Raw genomic sequence first — 22605 nt, 5'->3', positions numbered from 1 at the left:
ATTTAGATAACCACTTAGAAAAGCTGTTGTAGGGTATTTTTCTATCAAAATCTCTATTCAGAAAGATATAGAGAGTTTTTGGAGTTGCTCTAAGATCTCGTTTGGATCCTTCTTAGTTAATGATTAGCTAGTTAATTGATAATAGTTTTTATTAGCTAGCTATTAGTTTGTTAGTCATTAGCTGGATGTGTTTGGATCCATCAACTAATTGTTAATCGTTAACATGGATGGATCATGGTGCCCTTACCCACAAGTCCAGGCAGGGAAATTTGATAGAAGGACCGAGGATAATAAGATCTTTTTACATTTTTAACTGGAATTAGCTGGGTTTAATCAGCTAATATGATTACATAGTTTCAATTAGCTGGAGCATCATTAGTTATTGCATTAGTTGACCTATTTGAATCTCTAACAGCTAAATTTAAGTAGCTAACCATTGGTTGGAGGATGCAAACACGAGTTTAGTTAACCAGTGCACCTGCGCGCTCTCCAATCACTAAGCAGCGAATTAACAAAGAGCTCTCTCGCTCCGGGGTCGTCGAAGTCTCGAAGATAATTAAAAGGTGGCAGTGGCCGAGGCCCCGGAAAAAGGGATCGGATCCGAGGCTCACACAGCTGGTTGACTATAGCTCTTGGCCATGGGAAGGAGCGGCGAGAGAGCTGCCGGCGGCCGTGAGAGGCCGGCGGCGGCGGACAAGCAGGCGGCCGCCGTCGGGACCGTTCCGCTGCACCGGCTGTTCGCGTTCGCGGACAGGACGGACGCCGCGCTCATGGCCGTGGGCGCGGCCGCGGCGGTTGCCAACGGGATGGCGCGGCCGCTCATGACCTTCATCCTGGGCGACGTCATCGACGCCTTCGGCTCCGCTGATGGCTCCTCCAACGTCGCGCACAGGGTCTCTAAGGTAAGTAGGCACGTGCATGTGCGCAGCATTCTTCTTGCTGTTCATCTGGTTACTCGTTAGAACCATAGTTTTAAATCGCCAGCTAAGACGTTTAGCGGCAAGACCACCGTTACGGTGTTTAGCGAGCTATAACCAGCATTTAGTGGGCTATAGCCGATTTTAGTGGGCTAAAAGTCATATCGGCTGTTCTTCCTACCAGTTATAGCTGGCTATAGCGATAGCTATAAGCAGCTATTTAAAACCTTAACTTATAACATAACTAGTTAGATGGTGGCTGACACAGATTTTTACGCCAATGCCATCACAATGTCGGCGCCATACCAAACCAACGAACTCCGTTAGGGATTTCTATCCACTCGAATCTCCGTGAAAATTTTTATTCTACTTGACAAACATAAGCTTCATTCTCCGCTCAATCTTTTTAAGCTTTGGCACGAGTTTTATTAAATTTACCAGGTCTCGTGAGAAATTATTTTACGATGTGAACTGTTTTGAGTTTAACATGAAACAAGCTCATTTCTTTGGATGCTGCTTAATTTTAGCACCTGTCTGAAGACGAGTTTGGTTAATATGCCCCTAAATTAGGAACGGAATATTTCTTGAGTTTTTATCGAGCAAGGTGATTTATTTTGGGTCATTTTTATTTTTTGTATAATTTTCTAGTGGAATTTCGCTCACATAGTGGGCACATTTTTTTGTTTTCTACGGAAAAGCACATAATTTTTTTATGATAGGGGAGGTAGGGCAATTAGCAGAGATTCAACCACGGTTCTAGCCTTCTAGGTGGGCGTAGAAGAAAAAACTAAACCGCAAACAAATGTATAGGTTGGACAAGGACCTATAGAATACAAGGGTTCGGGCATTCTTTTTTTTATGTGGGCTCGCCCTTTTGTTAATGACACTGTCTTCGGATTCCCTTCCACGTCACCACCACCTTTTCCCTAACCTGTTCAATGAAAGGATGCAGGACCTCTGGCCTTGTGTTTTCTAGATATATATATATCCCTCACTGCATTCTTGCCCTTCTACGTGAAAGTGGAATCACATAAATCTCTTCTTACTTTCAAGTCCCCTTTACTTCCCAAATTCTTCCTAAATAAATTAATAAACTTTTAATTTGATCTCAATCTTTCGATTGAAAAACTATGTGCAAAGCTTAAACAATGGAGGTGTGTGCATTGAGGTGAGGAAATGATAGTGGCAGGCCATGGCATGGTATTGGAGACTGGATAGGACCTCAAGGTTACTGATTCAGGAGTAAGTAGTAAAAAAATTAACTTCATGGTTTAGGGTGTGTGTAAATAGTTGACAAAAATTGCCCTAGCCGGGGTGCTGTCCATATTCCATTATATTATTGCTACCACTCTACAGACCGTAGCAATAATCTAGTGTGGTCACTATTAGCCTTGGGTGTGTCCTTAGCTGACCCATGGAGATACGGCAGCTTGTCGTCATCTCCACCAAGGATCTCCTCCCTCCCAACCTTGATCTCGCTCGCCTCTACTGTCACATCACATTCCGCCCATGGAGATACGGCTGCTTGTAGGCGTGTGGATGGAAAATGTGATTTCCGTGCTTGGAATATTTTGACTCTATGTTTGGAATACTTTGTCTCCACATGGAAATATATTGGCATTGCTAGCATTTCATTAGAGCTTCTTCTTGGCACTAGGAGGGATGTGCATCAGTAGAGATTAGGGCGATGGTGGCAATGACAGTCTACAATCGGCTTGCATCAGAGCAAATCATCGCGTTTGCACACATGGACAGAGCTTGGCGTAGCCCACTCTCTCCAATGCATGTAATGTTCATTTGATGTCCCACCTCGACTATCGAGGTTACTATGTGTCCATGTGTCACTATTTTAGCTCGCCCTTCCCTTTATGCTCTTGGCTAATATGCCGCCACTAGCTACCGGAAACCGATTTTTCCATGTGTGTATTCCATTTCCCTGAGGGTTTTTTCGAGCGATAGTGTTCCTTTCCGAATACTACACGTTGCTCCCTGCCATGCTGACCGTTAAATTCGTTTCATTCTGCCCTACATGCTTAAGAATGGCAGGGAGGTTGTTGCCAGTGCGGTTTTTCTACATCAGAGAGCAATTTATTTATTTATTTTGGATTGGAACCATTTGGTTTTTTGGGGAAAAAATTAGGTTTCAGGATTTGCACAATTAATTTAATGGTTAGAGCAATCTTCTTTTTTTTTTTGTTGTTGTGGAGAACTAATTCTATGGTCGTGGGTGTGGGTCTCGCATGAGGCTAACTTTGGTGACAAGGTGGCTAGTCGACTGAGTGTCGTGGCTTTGGGTAAGGAGAAAAGGATCCTTGTTTGAATTTGGCTGAGAGGAAGTTTCTGACTTGGGCTTAGTTATGCAGTGCTGAGCTTCCGCACCACTCAAGCAAACACAAATAGCGCCCTTGTGGAGGAGAGGAGAGGATTTGGACCATTGTGATTTTTTTATGAAACAGGAGCGGTCAAGCCCCATAGTTCTCGGATTGTAGCTTAAGAATTAATCCATTCATGACATCATTCCAAAAAGAGTCAATTCTTCCATTGTTGGGTTGTGGTGCTGCAAGGCCTTTTGTAAGTATCAAACAACTTGATTATATCTCTCTACCAGAAAGAGCCATTTTTTATGATTCCTGGTAATCCCCATTTTAATAATAATTATCCCATATTAGTTTGACCCACGGGAGATTCTCATGATTGAAGAATTTGTGTAGATGCTTCATAAGCAAAGCCTCATTTCGAACTTCAAGATCCAATACCCAAGACCCCTTCCTCTTTTGACATGCAGACCATCTGCCAGCTGCTTTTGGTGGCTTTTTATCAGCTAAATCTGTTCCTCCCCAGAGAAATGCTTTCTATATTTGTCTAGTTGCTTTATGACAGTTGCATGAAGTTTCATTGTACACAATAAGAAAGTTGGGAAGGAAGAAAGAATAGAGTTTGCTTGAATGGCCATCAATGACCCAGGTGATAAGACCAATTAGGTCGGGTGACCCAATTGTCTAGGAATTTCACTAGTAATTTACTTTCGGCAATTTGTTTGGGTTACAAAGCTTTGCTTAGTTGTTAGATAGTTATTATTCATAATTTTTTTCTTATCAATTTTGTTTTATATATTATCTTGCTTCTTACTACTCTCTTATCATATACAAACCATTATTGGTACTTAATTTCTATTTTACTACAAGATTTCATGATTGTCAATTAATCCTAGAGAATAAAAGGATTTTCTATCAGACCCGAGGCCATAGGACTGCGCATATATTCTAGGATAAGGGATGGGACATGGTCCACACCCTACGTCAGCTGTAACTACTCGTACAAGAGTAGGACTAGTCGGAATAGAAGAAACTACCCAAGAAGTACTCGGGTAGGATTCTTAAGCTCATATTTGGCTAGGATGTCCATGTAAATCCCCCCAGACTATATAAGGGCGGGCAGGGACCCCCTTCAAACATCACAACATCTAAAGTAATACAAACCACCATACAATCATAACATTTAAGGCAATACAAACCACCACACAGAACGTAGGGTATTACGCTCTCGGTGATCTGAACCTGTCTAAAGTTTCGTGTTCCTTGCACCTTTGAGTTCCTAATCTCGGCGACATCCCACCTACAATCTACCACCTCGGAGGTATCCCTTGGTGGGTTTGGAGGTTAAACACCTACGGCTGGTGTGCTTGGTAGGGGTGTTCATCGAGCATCCATCGGAGAACTCGATAGTATCTTTCAACTTCACCAGCGCTATGCCCGACGTGGGCACATCGTTCACCTTTGGCTCCTGAGTCTGCATTGCTAACGAACATGGGGTTTTCAACAGCTACCTTGCACACCCCAGGGAGTCGAAGGCATCTGCTCCAACACCCTAACGGGACATTGATGCTGTCACCAACGGTTTCGGCAGAATTTGACTTTCCGATCTAATCGGAAGCTACGCGAGCCGCCTCAAGGCAATCTCTCATCCTCGGATCAGCAACGACAACCTACTCGCCGGAATAGATCGGGTGGACTCCAGCATTATCAGGTGCATCAAGCTTGCGGAGGCTGCTCTCCAACATTCTGATAACTCAGGTCCCTCGACCCTGAATCGCCCTGCGATACCTCATCACCCTCTTGCCGACACCAGCGATATCTTTTCTTCAATCGATCGAGTCGGCCAAAACATCACCGAATGCATCAAGCTCTCCGGCGCTCTGACTCTAAAGAGTTGGAAGCATCCACGACAATCTTCGATCATGACCTTGATGACTTCATTGACGCACTCGACGAGCTACCACCTCCCGGATCGAATTTGATTTGGTCTGATGCCACATGCACTAAGCCCCTCTCTCAACTGAAGGAGGACTTGTATTACCTACTACAACTCGGGGAAGGAGAAGCGACCCTACAACGGGAGGCTCCCCTCTTCGATTACTCCTCAAGGCTCTTATTAAGCGGCCGCCAAGGCCCAACGATCACATCAACTTAGTTAGGTGGGCTCATGCGTCAGAAGGGCACGAAACCCCTCGAGCTATTCGACATAGCTTACCTCTCCATGACATCGACTCCGACGAGCTCCCGTTCCAGGAAGGCAAGTCCCTCAATCCCTCTAACGGAGAAGAGGAGCAACCCGCCAAGAACTCAACGCTGGATCGCGAGGTGTTCATGGAGTTCATCGAGGAAATCCAGGACGCAGGGGAGGAAGGATCGGAGTATGTTCAATTGGACGACTACTACATCGACGACGACGACTACATCTCCGACACACCCGGTTTAGACCCAGACGCAGCAGGGGCATTCGCCCATCACGAGCTACCCGTACATGCTCTCAACACTGTGGGAACCGTGAAGATCGAAGATGAAGATGACGTCTAAAAAGTGCGGCATAAGATTAGGAACGCCAAGCGTGCCGCGCAGGCAGCGCATACCAGAACAACACCAACATCAGCTTGGCAACCTTATGATTGCTCCATGAGCGACCTTCACACTATCTTCAACGATGGCCGGGACGCCCGCAACGTCATCATCGCGACGAGGTGGAGGCCTACAGCCCCACCAACTATCATATCCCCCTCGATTACCTGGGTACAACTCAAAAAAAGCAAGCCAAAAGTCGGGAAACAACCAACCCGAAGAAAGAAAACCCTCAGCTTGAAGGAACGATTCGAGGAGGCTCTCCACAAGCTATGCCCATGGCACCCGAAGAGCAAGCATTCCACCTCCAAATGTCAAACCCTTCGGAGGGTCTTGGGAGCTCCGCCACTCAACAAAGACTACGAAGAAAGATGATGGGACTATCCGAACAATGATTTATTCATAAATTAAATATCCGATTCAAGGAGTTTTTCTGAGGGTCTTTTAGGTGTTTCATTTGTTCAACCATTATTTTGGGACTATATATCAAAATAAGGGGTTCTGTAAACCTAAAAGCACCCCTTTTTACCACTTAGTCGGGATCGCCATTTATGTTTATTATTCGGGTTAATCATGACTTTCTCACCATACTACTCTCAGACATGCCCAATGAATGTCCAGTCTAATTAGCGTAACCTTTTTCCAGCCGATCTCTTGTCACCTATTTCTCATGTCATGGGCTTTTATTACCAACACTCGGGGGCTAAGGATAGGGCCAGCGGGGATGGGATTGGGAGAGAAGAAAATGATTCAACTTCTTCAAGGCTAAGCTCAGTGAACCATGTCACAACCAAGCCTTGTGACTACCAAAAGTGGTCGCCTCGTTTGGCAATGACTAATGGAACCCGTTAATTAGCCAAATAAAGCATCTACGTGATTATTTTCCAGTAACGTTGCGTTTACTAGATCCCGACTAGTACTCTATGTTACTAAAGGGGCCTCGCTCCCATACTTTCAGTAACACTGCGTTTACTAGTTCTCGACTAGTATTCTATGTTACTGAAGGGGCCTCGCTCCTATACATCCAGTAATGCTGCGTTTACTAGTTCCCGACTAGTCCTCTATGTTACTGAAGGGGCCTGCTCCCATACTTCCAATAACGCTGCGTTCTCTAGTTTCCGATTAGTACTCTATGTTACTGAAGGGGTCTCGCTCCCATACTTCCAGTAACGCTGCGTTTACTAGTTTCCAACTAGTACTCTATGTTACTAAAGGGACCTCACTCCCGTACTTCCAGTAATGCTGCGTTTACTAATTTTCGACTAGTACTCTATGTTATTGAATGGGCCTCGCTCCCATACTTCCAGTAACGCTGCATTTACTAGTAGTAACGCTGTGTTTACTAGTTCTCGACTAGTACTCTATGTTACTGAAGGAGCCTCGCTCCCATACTTCGGGTAACACTCTATCTACTAGTTACCAACTAGTACTGTGGGCCGAAGCGCAAACACTACTTGCGTCCGACTCTGACTACTTCGAGTACTAGCTTAACAGTTTGTAGGAACCAATGGCATGAGTCACCGTGAGAAAGTCGAAGAGGCTTCCACGCCTTTGAAAGCAATCTAAAGTATTCACTACAGGAAAATAGGCTATTTTCGTCGGCCAGAAGCCGACGAAAATAGGCCAAATGCCGACGAAAATAGCTATTTTCGTCGGCCCTCCGACGAAAATAGGCCGACGAAATAAACCCGACGAAAATAGGATTATTTTCGTCGGCAACCGACGAAAATAACCGTATTTTCGTCGGCCAATACGGCCGACGAAAATATGTTCACGTTTTCGTCGGCCTAAGTGGCCGACGAAAATACGTCAAGTATTTTCGTCGGCTTCAGTGGCCGACGAAAATACGTCAAGTATTTTCGTCGGCTTTAATGGCCGACGAAAATAATCAGATGCCTGCTAAAAAAAAGAGGAATCTTCTTCAGTATAGCTCCAGCTTTGCACACTGCCAGTGACTTAATTTGGCATTTTGGCTATATAGAAGCAGAAGAGAGGTGAAGTAATTGCAAGTCTCAATGGGCAAGCAGATGGTCCCTGATCACATTTAGTACACAAAGAAAATCAACTACTCCATGGAACACGAATTTCTACGGTAGAAATTCAGAGCCTATATAACAGTAACATTTATGGTATGTATTTCTGTACAAGTGATATTACACATGCATTGTTTACTATTTCTGTGTAAGTAATCATTTCACGTGTATGCACCTGTGTAAGTAATCATGAGCTTCACCAAGTCTGTCAGTAATAGGCTTCTGCAGAATGATTCAAAGTTATCATGCGAAATTGTTAACAAAACTCTTATATAAAGAAACTTTTTAAAGGCCTCCTTATTGCTGCTAAGTTCTACATAACATGGGCATTTATTTGGTTCAGACTTCGAAGTTCTGACTTGTATGTATAGTAAGAAATAAAGAACACAAATTTACACATTACCTTTGGTACTGCAATGATGTCAGGAGACCGCTGGAAGGCAGCCAATATGAAATCCGACAGTCTTTTCCTGACCTACAAGAATGTAATATAAGGGAACTTAGAATATGGGAACATGGAACTTACAGAAGTCATGTTAGGCAAATAACCAATTCCAAAGCCAGACAAGCCATATGAATATACCATCATTGTGGATTATAGGTGAAGGTTGGTATTGGCAGTTTGTACTTCTTTCATTTTGATCATCCAACATATTCCAACATAAAATAGATGGACTTAACATACCACTGCTGACTGCTCCAGTTAGTCATAGCATCATTTAGGATGGCTTTCAGAATTAGTAAGTTTTGTGAAAACAACAGCTGCAATAGTTCAACATATATGCTGAATCCTTCAATTTTGGCTTGTGATGTTGTTTATTAATTGCTTATAAATTGATTTCCTACAGAATTAATCTGTTATATCCGATCAAGCAAACAGAGATATTGGAAAGGTAATATATCCTTGGTTGCGAACCGCACCCAGCTTATGTATCTAACTATAGTTACAAAACATCAGTATAACACATAAGAGACAAGGAAAATTCAGAATAAGTCTAAGTTGTTTACCTCGAATGAGAAAACCTTGTCTGGGAACATTGCAGCATATCTTGACATAACTACTGGAATAAGAGCACACAACAGCGCTGAACAACCAAACATAAATTTTTCACATCAACATTATGTTGGTAATTTAGTATGTATATCAATAGTAATTATAATGAGAAAAGGTAGGCAACATACAGTCATTAACGTCCCGTAATGCAATTGCAAAATACAAAGAAAGAAAGCGAGGTGCCATTTCCAGTGACTGTTTTAATCTGTCCGATTGTGGACTGTTAACTGCCACCTGTAATGTCGAAGATATTGTAGGAGATATCCAATGTTTTGCCTGAAGGGAACAGTAGACTATTGTATAGGAGAAACTACTTACGGCAATACCATCATTCTCATCTTTTAGAAGGTCTAGGAACATTGGGTCAGCGAGGTCTAGGGGACTACTATCATCAGAACCTGAATTACCCCTAGAATCTTCTATTGCAGAACCAGTGTATGCCTCATCCATCAGTGCAAGAAGCATCTGCACCATAGAAAATAAAATGGCTTAGCCAATCTGAAGTAGGTAATTCATTCATAGCTTCGTGAATACATTCTGAAGATAACCTCAGGAGCATAGCTTCGTGAATACATTCTGAAGAGGGGCGCGGGGGCGGCGGCGGCGCGGGGGCCGTGCGCCCGAGGCGGCGGGCGCGGGGGCCGCGCAGGCGCGAGGCGGCGGTGGCCGCGGGGCCGAGCCGCGCGGGGCCGCGCGCTCGAGGCGGCGGCGGCGCGGGGGCCGTGCGCCCGAGGCGGCGGCCGCGCGGGCGCGAGGCGGCGGCGGCCGCGGGGCCGAGCCGCGCGGGGCCGAGCGCCCGAGGCGGCGGTGGCCGCGGGGCCGAGCCTCGCGGGGCCGCGCGCCCGAGGCGGCGGCGGAGCGGGGGCCGTGCGCCCGAGGCGGCGGTGGCCGCGGGGCCGAGCCGCGCGGGGCCGCGCGCCCGAGGCGGCGGGGGCCGCGGGGCCGAGCCGCGTGGGGGCCGCGCGCCCGAGGCGGCGGGGGCCGCGGGGCCGAGCCGCGTGGGGGGCCGCGCGCCCGAGGCGGCGGCGGCGCGGGGGCCATGCGCCCGAGGCGGCGGCCGCGGGGGCCGCGCGGGCGCGAGGCGGTGTGGGCCGCGGGGCAGCGCGCCCGAGGCGGCGGCGGCGCGGGGGCCGTGCGCCCGAGGCGGCGGCGGCGGCGACGGGGCCAGGGGGGGCTTGGGGGCGGGGGGCTCGGGCGCGGGTGAGAGAAGACAGTGCGTGTGGGGGGCGTAGAATGAGATCCGATCGGGCTATTAGGTACTAGGTACCTGTATTTTCGTCGGCCAGCACAAGCCCACGAAATTAAACTTATTTTCGTCGGCTTAGGGTAGGGCCGACGAAAATGATCCATTTATTTCGTCGGCCAGATCTTAGCCGACGAAAATATGAGAGCTTTTTCGTCGGTCTGAGTGGGCCGACGAAAATAAGTTGTAATTTCGTCGGCCTCTGCTGGCCGACGAAATAAATAGTCTATTTTCGTCGGCTTGATTTTAGCCGACGAAATTACATCTGGCCGACGAAATTGAGCTGTTTTGGTGTAGTGATTGCATCCTGATTCACTTACTCTCCCTGTATGGGACTTTGCGCTGGACACCAAGTCATCGACTACTTCCAGAAGCGTAGCTTTCTGGGCAGTTCTATATTGGGCATCCCGCATTCTTTATCTAAGTCCTACGATTTTTGTTATTACTCTACAAGTAAGCACACCAAACACATCAACAGGCAACAACAAATAAAACATATATACATGTTTACATTCATGGACAGGTTGTTCATCGACTACATATCATGTTTACTCCTGCTCTAAGCTATCAATCAACTTTTGAGCCACTGGTTTTACTTCTTTGATATACTTTGCAAATTTCTCCTCAGAACAATTAGCAGACATACTATCAACCAGTGGGTTCAGATTGGCCTTGGGCTAGTAGGACTTTACTGTGGCAAAACCGCCTGGATTATTCCGGCTCAAGTGCGCTAGCCATCGCTATACAGCCGATACTAACCCAACGCACTTCAAACGGAACAACCCATTGGTCTGTCAGGTCTCCGCCCGATGCAACCACGGTTCAACAGGATCGAAGCAGGTTTACCTCGCACGAAGGCGAGTTTACAGTCGCACAACAGCTCATCAACTTTTAATTCACAGAGTATTAAACATTATTACAAACCGTTTCAAACTTAAAGTAATAAACAAACATTGTTTAAAACAACAAGATAAACATGCTTGTCAAGTTCACAGCGGAAGAAAAATTAACACGCGACTACACACGTCGCGGAGGTTGACACCACACTCAGCCTGAAGTATGGCGTCATTCAGGAGGGTCACTGCCAGCCGGGGACGGATCCCACTCCACGGACCAGCCAAACGGAACAGAGGTTGGCCATGCAGGACTATCCGTGGGGTTCTCAAGGGTCATACCTAAAAAATTCACTAGCAAGACTGGGTATACTAATACTCAGCAAAATTTAACTGGGTCATGGTATACTTAGCCATGTAGCTAGACTTATGCTGGCTTGTAATGGTTCGGAATTTAATTTCAGTTGAAAAGCAACAAAGAGTATGATCTACTTTTATGTTTTAGCCTTCAAATTCTAGTCTCATTAACCATTCTAGGTAAGCACCTATTCTAGACAAACAAGGTAGAGGTTAACATCCATCCAAATTATTCCATAAGGTTACTGTTCTTACTCTATGTGGCAGAAGGAATAAGCAGTCTCAATCTTCGCGAGAAACGGATGATTCCTGAATCGAATTTCAACCTTGCAAGGGTAAACCTAACTCACACACTTGGAACATCCAAAGATCGTTCCGAATCAACCATTTCCCTCATATTCCGGGTTATGGATCAGGGCCACCACAAGCGACTGCAGGACCGTACGCACACCAATTGTGCAGGACATACGTCTGAAGCGCGACTATATGATCGTACTCCTGTCTGCTACGCAAAACATACTCCCACACGTCGGTGCGTGTGTACAACAAACCAATATATCGAGTGGTGGGAATAAGTCCATTTGCCGGGCCAATCAGGTACTAGGCTTACCGCTTTACCATATTTCGCGGCATGTGGGTAGTACTTTCAAACGCTTAGCCACCACTACCACACACTGTAACCTTAACAACTTTTATCAACACAGACGGGGTAACCTTCCGAGTCATGGTATTGCACATGACCCCGTCCATCATCCTTATAGTGATTGCATAATAGTAAGCATTCAACTCCTATATCGCGCGAGTGACAGGAAATCACCCGACTTCTACCGATCCTATTAGCAGAGCATCTATGCAATAAGGACTCAGGCACAATACATAGGTTTCTAGGATTCATGCATTTAAGGTTTCATTTCAACTCCTAGACCTAATGCAAGATATAATATATAAGTGTAAGATTGCATAATGTAGTAATTTGAAATACTGGGTTATGCACCGGGGCTTGCCTTCTTGGGTGGGGTTGGGGTCAAGGAGGTCAGATGCTTCCGAACTTTGGTTCAGGGCTTCAGTTATAACCTCGGTGATGTTCGGAGGATCTTCAAAAAATCCTTGCTCGTGTTCCGGGAGTAGCTCGTAGTTTCCGTCGTCGAGTGTCGTGGATTCTACATGATATGCAATGGTTTGATTAGATGGTTCTCGAGTTAAGGATTTTACTTCACAATAAAGTTGCAATCCAACAAATTAACAAACATAATCTCATGAAACAAGGGGGTTGGATCCAATTTTACTATTTGTATTTAATTCATTGTCATATTAATGGAATTAATTTGAAGTAATTTGACAAGTTTGATTTTTATTTTGAAAACCATAAAGGTTCTGACTTTGAATTTTTGGTGGATAAGCTTATTTCTAACAATAAGCTTATTGTGATTTTTTCATAATTTTCTGAAAATAGAAACTAAAGCATTTGAATTTAAATTCAAATTTCAAGTTTTAAATTCAAACCTTAAGCAAACAGAGCTTTATTTCCTTGAAAATTTAATTAGGAACTCATTATCAACAGATTGAGTTATGTTAAAAAGATCTAAGCAGGAAAGTTTTAGGGACATGCTTAAATAAATTCAAACCATTTCAAATTTGATTTGCAAAAGTTTAAAGAACTTAAACTACAGAGCAGTAGTGAGTATGAAATTTTTACACAAGCTCACTCATCACGTAAATAGGCTATACACCAAAAATCACAAGAAAAAGAACTAGTATGCAATAGTTATGCACAAGATACTCTTTTTCTAGAGTTTAAAATAAATCAAAAAGCATTTAGTTTCAAACCAGACTTTATTAACAAAAGTGGTAGAATTAGACTTCTAGATTCCAAAAAAACTTGTTTGGCAATTTTTGGATTTTTCTACACATTCCTATGGATTTTACAAGTTGACTGATTTGAATTTGGAGAGGGGTATTGGTTTCCTACAGAAAGGCCCTTAGAAAGTTTTGAATCTTCGCAATTGGGTCCTTGGCTGGGATACACAGGGAACTCAATCGGTGCCGATCAAATTCCGGTGAGGGGGCTCACCGGCGGTGAGGGGCAAGTGAGGGGAAATGTTTAGGAGCTCATGGCGGTCACGGGGGTGGTCGGTGTCGGGGATGAGAGGGGCCGAGGCGGCGTAACGACGACGAACAGGGGCGGGCGGCGGAGGTCCGAGGGACGTCGTCGGCGTTCCGGTGGCTGGAGGGCAGGAGGGTTGCGGGGAAGTGGCTAGACAGCTTCCACATGATGATGTGGTGCTGGCGGTGTGCTTGGCCGGGGCTAAGAGGCGGTGGATCGATGGGACGACGGCGAGGCCGAGCGGCGCGGAAACTTGAGCTCACCGGCGTAGTGGTCCGATCGTTCCGGTGCACGAGAGCGAGATTGGGCGGGTTGGTGAGCTTCAGCGGGTGACGGGGATGCTATTTGTGCACTGGATCGGGGCTGGGAAGCGGCGTGGGCGGCTGACGACGACGGCCAGAGGTTGCGGCGAAGGTCCGGTGAGGCGCGGTGGTCGGGAAAGAGAAATGCCGTGGAAATGTGGGTGCTGGAATGCGAGAGGGAGGACACTGGAAGCTCAAGGATGCGCTTCAAGTTGAAGAGAGGGCACAGTGAGTGATAGTTGGTGCTGGCGGCCGGCGGCGAGCGTGGCGGTTGCGGGCGAAGCTCGGACAGTGGTAGGGGCAGCGTGGCGCGTGCGGGAGAAGACAGCGGAGGGAATTAGAGCGGCGGTCGACCGGGGAGTGACGCGTGGGGACTGCTAGAAGCAGGAGGTGGCGCCGGTCGGGTTGCGACGACGGCGAGCAGCGGCGGAAAGCAGTTCGGGCGGATGGCAGTGCGGCGCGGCAAGGCGGGGAGAGGTCAGCGCGGTCGGTTGAGCGGTGGCGAGGTGCAGGGGTAGCATGTGGTGCACAGAGGGGCGGCGCGGAGCAGTTGAAGCTCGGCACATGGCCAGCGAAGGCGACGGGGCGTCGGGCAGAGCGAAGACAGAATAGAGCAGAGCAGGGGGGCTGGAGGTAGATGAAGGGACTGACTCGTAATTTTCCAAAAATACAGGGACTCCACTGTAAAGTCTAGCTAACTTTCAAACCATAGCTCAAATGAAAATGTGCCCAAAAGAAAAAGTGTAGAGTTTAATAAGATCTACAACTTTGCTTTAAGGCCTAGTTGCAAAAGAGCTAAGGATTTGAAACTAACATAAAACTTGGCAAAACTTTAAACTTTAAGTAAATCCTATGTAGAATTCTACACTACACTTGCATCCTATAGGTAGTTTTATCTCTATTTGAGGTTAAAAGTAAGTTCTTGACTTTTCACACAACAACCTTTATACGTTTTGATTTTTACTTCCCATTCTCACCCATTTAACACTAAAGGACCTAAATTTTACAAAATTACACAAATGCCCTTTTCCCTTTGCATTCAAATGTTGGCACACCTATACAAAATCAAACATACATACTTTCTACTAGCATTTAGTGTGTTTTAATTCTAAGCACCTGAATCTTGGAGCACTTTGAGCAACTTCTCTGCATCATCTGTTGCATGGTACTACAGATTCTTCACGTCAGTCACCAGATCTTCTTTATAGCTTATTATATTATTAAGTTCTGTGGACAATCGACAAAAGAAAACTCACACGAGTTTAGATACAAGCAACTGGATAAAACAATGCAAGGCAAAAGCAATCACCAGATTGTTTCCTCAGTGAGTCTTGGCCATAGGCTTGTTCTTGTTTATGAGATTTTCAGTGTCCTTCAAGAGCCATACCTCAAGGGTACACTTCTTTTTCAAAGCATTGAGTTCATTCCAAAACTCAATATTTTTCATGATTTCCTCTCCAATTCGGCGGTCTATCTCCTGCAATTGGCGAGCTCCATCTTCCACTGCTCTCCAATAACCAGCGGCGGGCCCAGTTTTATGGCGGGCCCAGTTTTTTCTCGGCATAAGATTTGTTTTGAGTGGCAATTTAGGGATTATTTGGGGAAGTTATTTGCTTAATCATTTTTTCAGGGATGTCATCCGAAAAAAGAGGTTTTCGAATTTCAGAACCAATTTACCTATTTAAGCCATCAATATAAAGCCTTAATTTTTTCATAACCCATGCCACGATTTTTGGATCCTTTTTTCCAAACCTTTGGGCTTGAATCGAGGCTGCGGGACACATGTCATCAACGGCTTATTTTTCAAATTTTTGGAAGATAAGAAAAGAAGAGTCAAGACTTATTTAGCCCTCAGCCTGATTCTTTGACTCAACCTAAGGCTCGGGGGTTACTCCATATGGAGTGCGAGTTTAATCGCAACCCATATAAATGAAGACCTGGCAACTATTCGGGAGCATGAGCACCTCACAGCCTCGATACAGCCAAGGAAGTACTTACAAGACACCTTCAAGATGGAGTTCGGGAGAACTCGAAGACGCCTTCAGAAGTGCTTGGAAGCCTGCAGTACTCGACTACGAAGAGCTTAGGGCTTGTCAAACCTGTGGCCACGGGACTGTACACATGGCGTACATATTCTAGAATAAGGGATAGGATATGGTCCACACCCTACGTCAGTTGTAACTACTCGTACAGGAGTAGGATTAGTCGAAGGAACTACCCAAGTAGTACTAGGGTAGGACTCCTAAGCTTGTATTTGACTAGAATTTTCATGTAACCTTGTCCCTCCAGACTATATATGGGCGGGCAAGGACCTCCTCCAAACATCACAACATCAAAGGCAATACAAACCACCACACAGGACGTAGGGTATTACGTTCTCGGTGGCCCGACCTGTCTAAAGTTTCGTATTCCTTGCACCTTCGAGTTCCTGATCTCAGCGATACCCCACCTACAATCTACCACCTCGGGGGTATCCCTCGGTGGGCTTGGAGGTTAAACACCGATATTTTCAGATTTGAAATAAGTAACGAAATAATAATAATAATAATGATGATAATAATACAAGGTTTTCTTTTTGAGGGAGAAATGTTAGAGGAGCACTACACACAATGACATAGAGTGACAGCAACCATTGAGACTGTTCATAAATCACTGGCACTAATATAAGAACCACAGTATACCGGTCAATTAAATTTTTGGGAATGTGCAACTAGAGTAGTACATCTCCCACAGGTGAAACTGTTCTTGTTTTGGCAGGGTGGTTTGCTCATCATCATTAGCTTTGACCAAACTCCCATTTCTTATTTTCAGGTGATTATGAACTTTGTCTATCTTGCCATTGGGGCAGGACTCGCTTCAACACTTCGTAAGTGGATTTCTTATTCAAAATCATATCATATCAGAAAAGAAGTACTGTTCCATTATTCTTTCTATCTAAAGAATTTTCCTAAAAACCAATTTTTCTTAAACAAAAAGTTAGAAACAAACCTTTCTCAATTTAGTAGTTTGATATTTTGCTAGAGGTATCATGTTGGACAATTACTGGAGAAAGACAAGCAGCACGAATCAGAGCCCTGTATCTCAAGGCTATTCTAAGACAAGACATAGCATATTTTGACATGGAAATGAGTACTGGTCAAGTGACCGAAAGGATGGCGGGTGACACATTTCTCATTCAAGATGCCATAGGGGAGAAGGTATACTATTTTGAGATATTTAAAAGCTATGAACTGTGGTAACATAAACTACATTCACTATTACATAAAGCTCATCATCGTTTTGTAAGGGCCCATCACCAATGGTTTGGGGGGCATTGGATTTAAGTCGGCAGTGATAATATAGCATATCACTACCATTTTGGAACAGGCATTGAAAATGTTTATCACCGCCGGTTAGAGCCACGAACCTCGAATGGGCGGTGATCACCTTTGGTCTTGCTATTAATGATGTGAGTTCACAAATGCTCCATTTTCTGTTAACTATTTATATAAGTTTGTGTACATATTTCTGTTTAGGTTGGGAGGTCCATACAACTCCTTTCTACTTTTATTGGTGGCTTCATTATAGCATTTGTGAGAGGATGGCTCTTGGCTCTTGTTATGCTCTCAAGCATTCCTCCAATAGCTATTTCCTTTGCAATCATAACGAAGTTGAGGATAAGACTCTCCACCCACATGCAAGCAAAATATGGTGATGCTGGAAATGTTGTTGAACAAACTCTTGGGGCCATCAGAACGGTTAGTGCAACTAGGCACGTGTTTGTTGTTATTCATCTTACATGTCACTAGTAACCATGATGTTCTGCTAACTTGGTTTAATTTACCTACTTATGCTTTGAAGGTAGTTTCGTTCAGTGGCGAGAAGCATGCTATAAAAATGTATAACAAGTTAATAAGAAAAGTGTATGAATCCGCACTATTGGAAGGTATTGTAAGTGGACTTGGACTGGGTTCCATGGAGCTATCCTTATTTTGCAGTTATGGATTGGCAGTCTGGTACGGATCTAGATTGATAGTTGAGCATGGATATAATGGAGGCTCGGTTATTTCTATTATAATGGCTGTCACGATCGGTGCGATGTAAGTTTCTCATGCATCACATTATCAAGAAAATATTCTTAAAATATGAAATAATAATGGTGATAAATGAGCCATGTTTTTATATGGGTGTGCTTCATGCCCTCATGTAAATTGTATCTATCTTATATTTTTTTAAATTTGAAGTATATTATTTTGCACTTCCTAAGATGACATTGTCATAAGTTGCAATATCAATTAAACTTCCCAAGAAGGTTTAAATCATGATATTTAAATAGGCATTCTCATATCTAATTTATACCCTTTGCTGATTCCAGTTACATGCTTCTGTTCCATAGGTGCTTAGGTCTTGCAACACCATCAGTGACAGCTTTCGCAGAAGGTCAAGGAGCAGCATATAGAATGTTCAAGATAATTGAGCGGCAGCCAGATATTGACATATATGATACCACAGGCATCATTTTGGAGGACATCAAGGGTGATGTTGAATTGAAGGATGTGTACTTCAGCTATCCTACTAGACCTGAATATTTGGTATTTATCGGATTTTCATTGCGAGTACCAAGTAGCACTATTATGGCCCTAGTTGGCGAGAGTGGCTGTGGGAAGTCAACCGTGATCAGTTTAGTGGAGAGATTCTACGATCCACAGGCTGGACAAGTCTTGATTGATGGAGTTGACATTAGAAGAATGAAGCTGGGGTGGATAAGAGGAAAAATTGGTCTTGTTAGCCAAGAACCAGTGTTGTTCTCAACTACGATCAGGGAGAACATTGCATACGGAATGGAAAATCTAACACTTGAAGACATCAAGGCCGCTACCGAGCTTGCGAATGCAGCCAAATTCATTGATAACTTTCCAAGTGTATTAATAAACTTATATATCCATTATTGTAAATTAGTTGCTAACTTTATGCTATACAAATAATAATGTGTTGCTTGTAACCTGACAGGGTCTTGACACAATGGTTGGTGAACGTGGAATTCAACTGTCTGGAGGCCAGAAACAAAGAATAGCAATTGCCAGAGCAATCGTAAAGAACCCTAAGATCTTACTACTTGATGAAGCAACTAGTGCATTGGATATGGGATCAGAGAGGGTAGTTCAAGAAGCTTTGAATAGGGTAATGTTACAAAGGACTACAATTATTGTTGCTCATCGTCTGAGCACAGTGAAGAATGCTGATGTGATATCAGTCTTACAGAATGGGAAGATGGTGGAACAAGGTATACCATTTGGCAATATTTTCTTAAGTACAAACTAGAAATATATATCTCTGTCTACAACCTTTAAATAATTTGTTGTTCCTACATTGTCCCCGTATTCTGTAGAATTTTAAGTTTGACAATATATATTCGTATTAATGTTTGTGTCACAGATTACTTATTTAATCTTTGTAATCTGTTAACCTGCGAACACAATTGATCTATATAATATGAGATCCCATAATTAAGGCACTAAATAGAAGATGTTTTCTAGTAACTAATTGTGATATATAGGTGTTATTCCATTTATTACTTTGTATTAACTACAACACATCCATATCGGCATCATCAGAAAACGTTGTCTTTTTTGTCGTAATAAATCTTAGTTTCTTTTGCTTGACATGATATTTGATCTGTAATATTTTAGGTAGATAACTTGGCAGTTGTTTGTGTGAACTCAACGCAGGTTCACATGTAGAGTTGATGAAGATACCTGAAGGTTCTTACTCTAAGCTAATTCATCTACAGGAGACTCAGCCAGAGGCGGAATCTTCTCATATTGATAATGATATGATATCAACAAATGATTTTGGGTCCACAACGATCAACACCGAGCCAAGAAGCAAAAGTTTCTCTGCGAGGTCAGTTAGTAAAGGTTCATCTTCTATTGGGCATAGTGATAGGCACTCTTTCTCTGCCTCGCCTCGGATACCTGACCCAACAGAGTTTAGTCCTGCTCCGAACATAGAGGATGACAAGACACACAATGTGATGACAAATGGTCCAAAGAAAGCTCCAATTGCTAGGCTTTTCTATCTGAACAAACCAGAGGTTTTTGTTCTTTCACTTGGTTCTATTACTGCTGCAATGCATGGAGTCATTTTGCCATTATTTGGCACATTGATTTCAATTGCAATAAAGACATTTTATGAGCCACCAGAAAAACTACCAAAGGACTCCAGGTTCTGGGCAAGCATGTTTGTTACATTGGGCGCTTATAGTTTTGTTCTGAATCCAGTAGAGTATTTCCTGTTTGGATTAGCAGGTGGGAAGCTTGTGGAGCGCATAAGATCATTGATGTTTCAAAGTGTAATGAGCCAAGACATCAATTGGTTTGATAAACCTGAGCACTCAAGGTGTGTGTGTATATTGTTAACATGATGTTTTGCAATAATATGTTTTGTTACCATCCTCAGTAATATTCCTCCATATAGCCATTTTCAAAATCTACAAGCGTGAAATCAATATCCTACTAGTTGCTTTTAATGAAACCTTCAATGTACTATTTCACCTTAGTCTTGCAATGAGTAAATAATAACACTTTTAACATTATAATGTGTTGACCCGGAATAATTTTCTGAACTCTATGATAACATTGAGTAATATGGTACATTATTACCATATTACTCATTGTCAAAAAAAACCTTTATCATGAATGTATTTAGATGAACAGTTACAAATGCTAACCGGAAGTAAACAAAAAAATTTATTCCTATGCAAAGCTTTAATTCTTGTTTCAGTGGATTGATAGGTGCCAGGCTATCGACCAATGCTCTTATCGTGAAGCAACTAGTTGGCGATAACTTAGCACTTAATGTGCAGACTTTATCAACTATCGTATCAGGCCTCACAATAGCAATGGTAGCAAATTGGAAGATGACACTGATTATAACATTTGTGCTCCCCTTTGTGGGTTTGCAAGCCTATGCTCAGATGTTATTTCTTAAAGGTGTCAATAAAAATGCAAAGGTATATAAAATGGACGAACCATTAGTATTGTTTGGATAATCATTTCTCATATAGAAAGTATCTTTGTCTAATTGCTTGGTGCGATGCAGTTGAAGTACGAAGAAGCAAGTCAAGTAGCAACTGATGCAGTTGGCGGCATCAGAACTGTGGCATCATTTTGTGCCGAAAAGAATGTGATGGAAACCTATGAGATGAAATGTAAATCTCCAATAAGGCAAGGAATAAGGGAAGGTGTTGTTGGTGGCTTGGGATTTGGCTTCTCATTAGCTGTATTCTACTTTGCGTATGCTCTCTGTTTCTACGTTGGTGCAAAGTTTGTTCAGCAAGGAAAGGCAACATTTCCTGAAATATTTAAGGTGCAGACACATTCTTATGTATACCCATACTGCATCATTTGTTTATTTTCCATGTTTCGGCCAACTGATGATCCAGTGGTTGTCAGGTCTTTTTTGTATTAGTATTGGGAGCTGAAGGAATCTCCCGATCAAGCGCAATAGGTGCAGACAGTAATAAGGTTAATGACGCAGCCACCTCTGTCTTTGAAATTCTTGACTGTAAATCCAAGATCGATTACAGCAGCGAGGAGGGTGTGACCATTGCAAGCGTGAGGGGTGACATTGATTTCCAGAATGTATGCTTTAGTTATCCACTGCGACCAAGTATTCAAATATTCAAGGATCTATCACTGAGTATTCCTTCTGGAAAGGTGGTTGTTTTCATCAGATCTAAAAAGTAGCTTATTAGACATTTTCACATGATGCAGAACTTAACTTTAGTGGCACTATCCTTGCAGACTGTTGCACTGGTTGGGGAGAGTGGAAGTGGGAAATCCACGGTGATTGCACTGCTTGAGAGGTTCTATGACCCGGATTCCGGGAGCATCTTTCTTGACGACATTAATCTTCAGACCTTCAAAGTAAGCTGGCTTCGGCAGCAAGTGGGGCTAGTTTCCCAAGAGCCAGTACTGTTCAACGACACCATCCGCGCCAACATTGCTTATGGGAGGCAAGGGGAGGCTTCCGAAGAAGAGATCGTTGCTGCTGCTGAAGCAGCCAATGCACACGAGTTCATCTCCGCCCTTCCTGATGGGTACAACACCATCGTCGGCGAGAGAGGGATCCAGTTGTCAGGTGGGCAGAAGCAGCGTGTTGCCATCTCTAGGGCCATTATAAAGAATCCCAAGGTGTTGCTGCTCGACGAGGCAACGAGTGCACTGGATGTGGAGTCGGAGCGAGTGGTGCAAGAGGCACTAGACAATGTGGTCGTTGGTCGGACTACTGTGGTGGTGGCGCATCGCTTATCGACAATCAGAGGTGCAGATGCCATCGCTGTCCTGAAGAATGGGACGGTAGTCGAGAAAGGGAGCCATGGTGAACTAATGCGGATAAAGGATGGCATCTATGCTTCACTTGTTGAGCTCAGCTCTAGTTCTTCGTGATCTCATGGAGACCTGGACACATTATTCACAGCTGGCTTGAGAACCTTCTCTTTTGGATTGGATAATATGGAAAAGGGTGCTACTCAAGCTTACAAGAGTTAATTAGTTCCCAGTCTGTTCACGAGCAACAGCATGTCCGCAACATGCACTGTTCACCTGTATCTCTGTAAAATGTTGTTTAATGTTTGTGAATTGTTTCATCGAAAAGGTATCTGAATTTGTAAGGCTGGAGTCGAGATGGGTGCCTTGAAAGTATATCTCCAAAACTGCTCATGTTCATTATGTCGATTGATGAAAAGATTTATTTGAGCCATAGATTAACAACAATATGAATATATGGTATCTAAAAAAAGAATAAGGATAAATGAATATATGGTCAGCCTGGGAAATCACTCGGCTTGAACTCAGGAAGAAAAGGAATTCAAATTTTATTGCTCG

General features: G+C 43.9%; 2 protein-coding genes across 2 annotated transcripts; one reads left to right on the top strand and one right to left on the bottom strand.

Annotated features, from left to right (window-relative positions):
* Positions 1-755: 755 nt before the first annotated feature.
* LOC112891906 (ABC transporter B family member 4-like) lies at positions 756-22403 on the top strand. The gene is made up of 12 exons (XM_025958909.1): positions 756-902; positions 16550-16604; positions 16760-16935; positions 17254-17475; positions 17579-17817; positions 18114-18639; positions 18728-19001; positions 19447-20116; positions 20501-20729; positions 20819-21085; positions 21172-21435; positions 21523-22403. The coding sequence occupies exons 1-12, from the start codon at positions 771-773 to the stop codon at positions 22165-22167; spliced, it is 3699 nt and encodes a 1232-aa protein (XP_025814694.1). The 5' UTR covers positions 756-770; the 3' UTR covers positions 22168-22403.
* On the bottom strand, positions 7975-9451 carry LOC112891907. The gene is made up of 6 exons (XM_025958910.1): positions 9448-9451; positions 9218-9364; positions 9028-9175; positions 8854-8930; positions 8249-8320; positions 7975-8067 (listed from the first exon to the last, which is right to left on the bottom strand). Exons 2-6 carry the CDS (start codon positions 9362-9364, stop codon positions 8002-8004), a joined length of 510 nt encoding a protein of 169 aa, XP_025814695.1. The 5' UTR covers positions 9448-9451; the 3' UTR covers positions 7975-8001.
* Positions 22404-22605: the final 202 nt, after the last annotated feature.

The sequence above is a fragment of the Panicum hallii genome, chromosome 5 (genome assembly GCF_002211085.1).
Source record: "Panicum hallii strain FIL2 chromosome 5, PHallii_v3.1, whole genome shotgun sequence".
NCBI lineage: Eukaryota > Viridiplantae > Streptophyta > Magnoliopsida > Poales > Poaceae > Panicum > Panicum hallii.
Note: the sequence above shows the minus strand (reverse complement) of the source record. Positions and strands in the feature narration are given on the sequence as shown.

Coding starts and splice junctions, on each gene's coding strand:
- LOC112891907 (XM_025958910.1), bottom strand. CDS start 9,364: ATGCTTCTTGCACTGATGGATGAGGCATACACTGGTTCTGCAATAGAA. Junction 8,321..8,853: donor ACAAGGTTTTCTCATTCGAG/GTAAACAACTTA, acceptor ACATTCTTGTAG/GTCAGGAAAAGACTGTCGGA. Junction 8,068..8,248: donor ACATCATTGCAGTACCAAAG/GTAATGTGTAAA, acceptor ATCATTCTGCAG/AAGCCTATTACTGACAGACT.
- LOC112891906 (XM_025958909.1), top strand. CDS start 771: ATGGCCGTGGGCGCGGCCGCGGCGGTTGCCAACGGGATGGCGCGGCCG. Junction 903..16,549: donor TCGCGCACAGGGTCTCTAAG/GTAAGTAGGCAC, acceptor TCTTATTTTCAG/GTGATTATGAACTTTGTCTA. Junction 21,436..21,522: donor TGAGTATTCCTTCTGGAAAG/GTGGTTGTTTTC, acceptor CTATCCTTGCAG/ACTGTTGCACTGGTTGGGGA.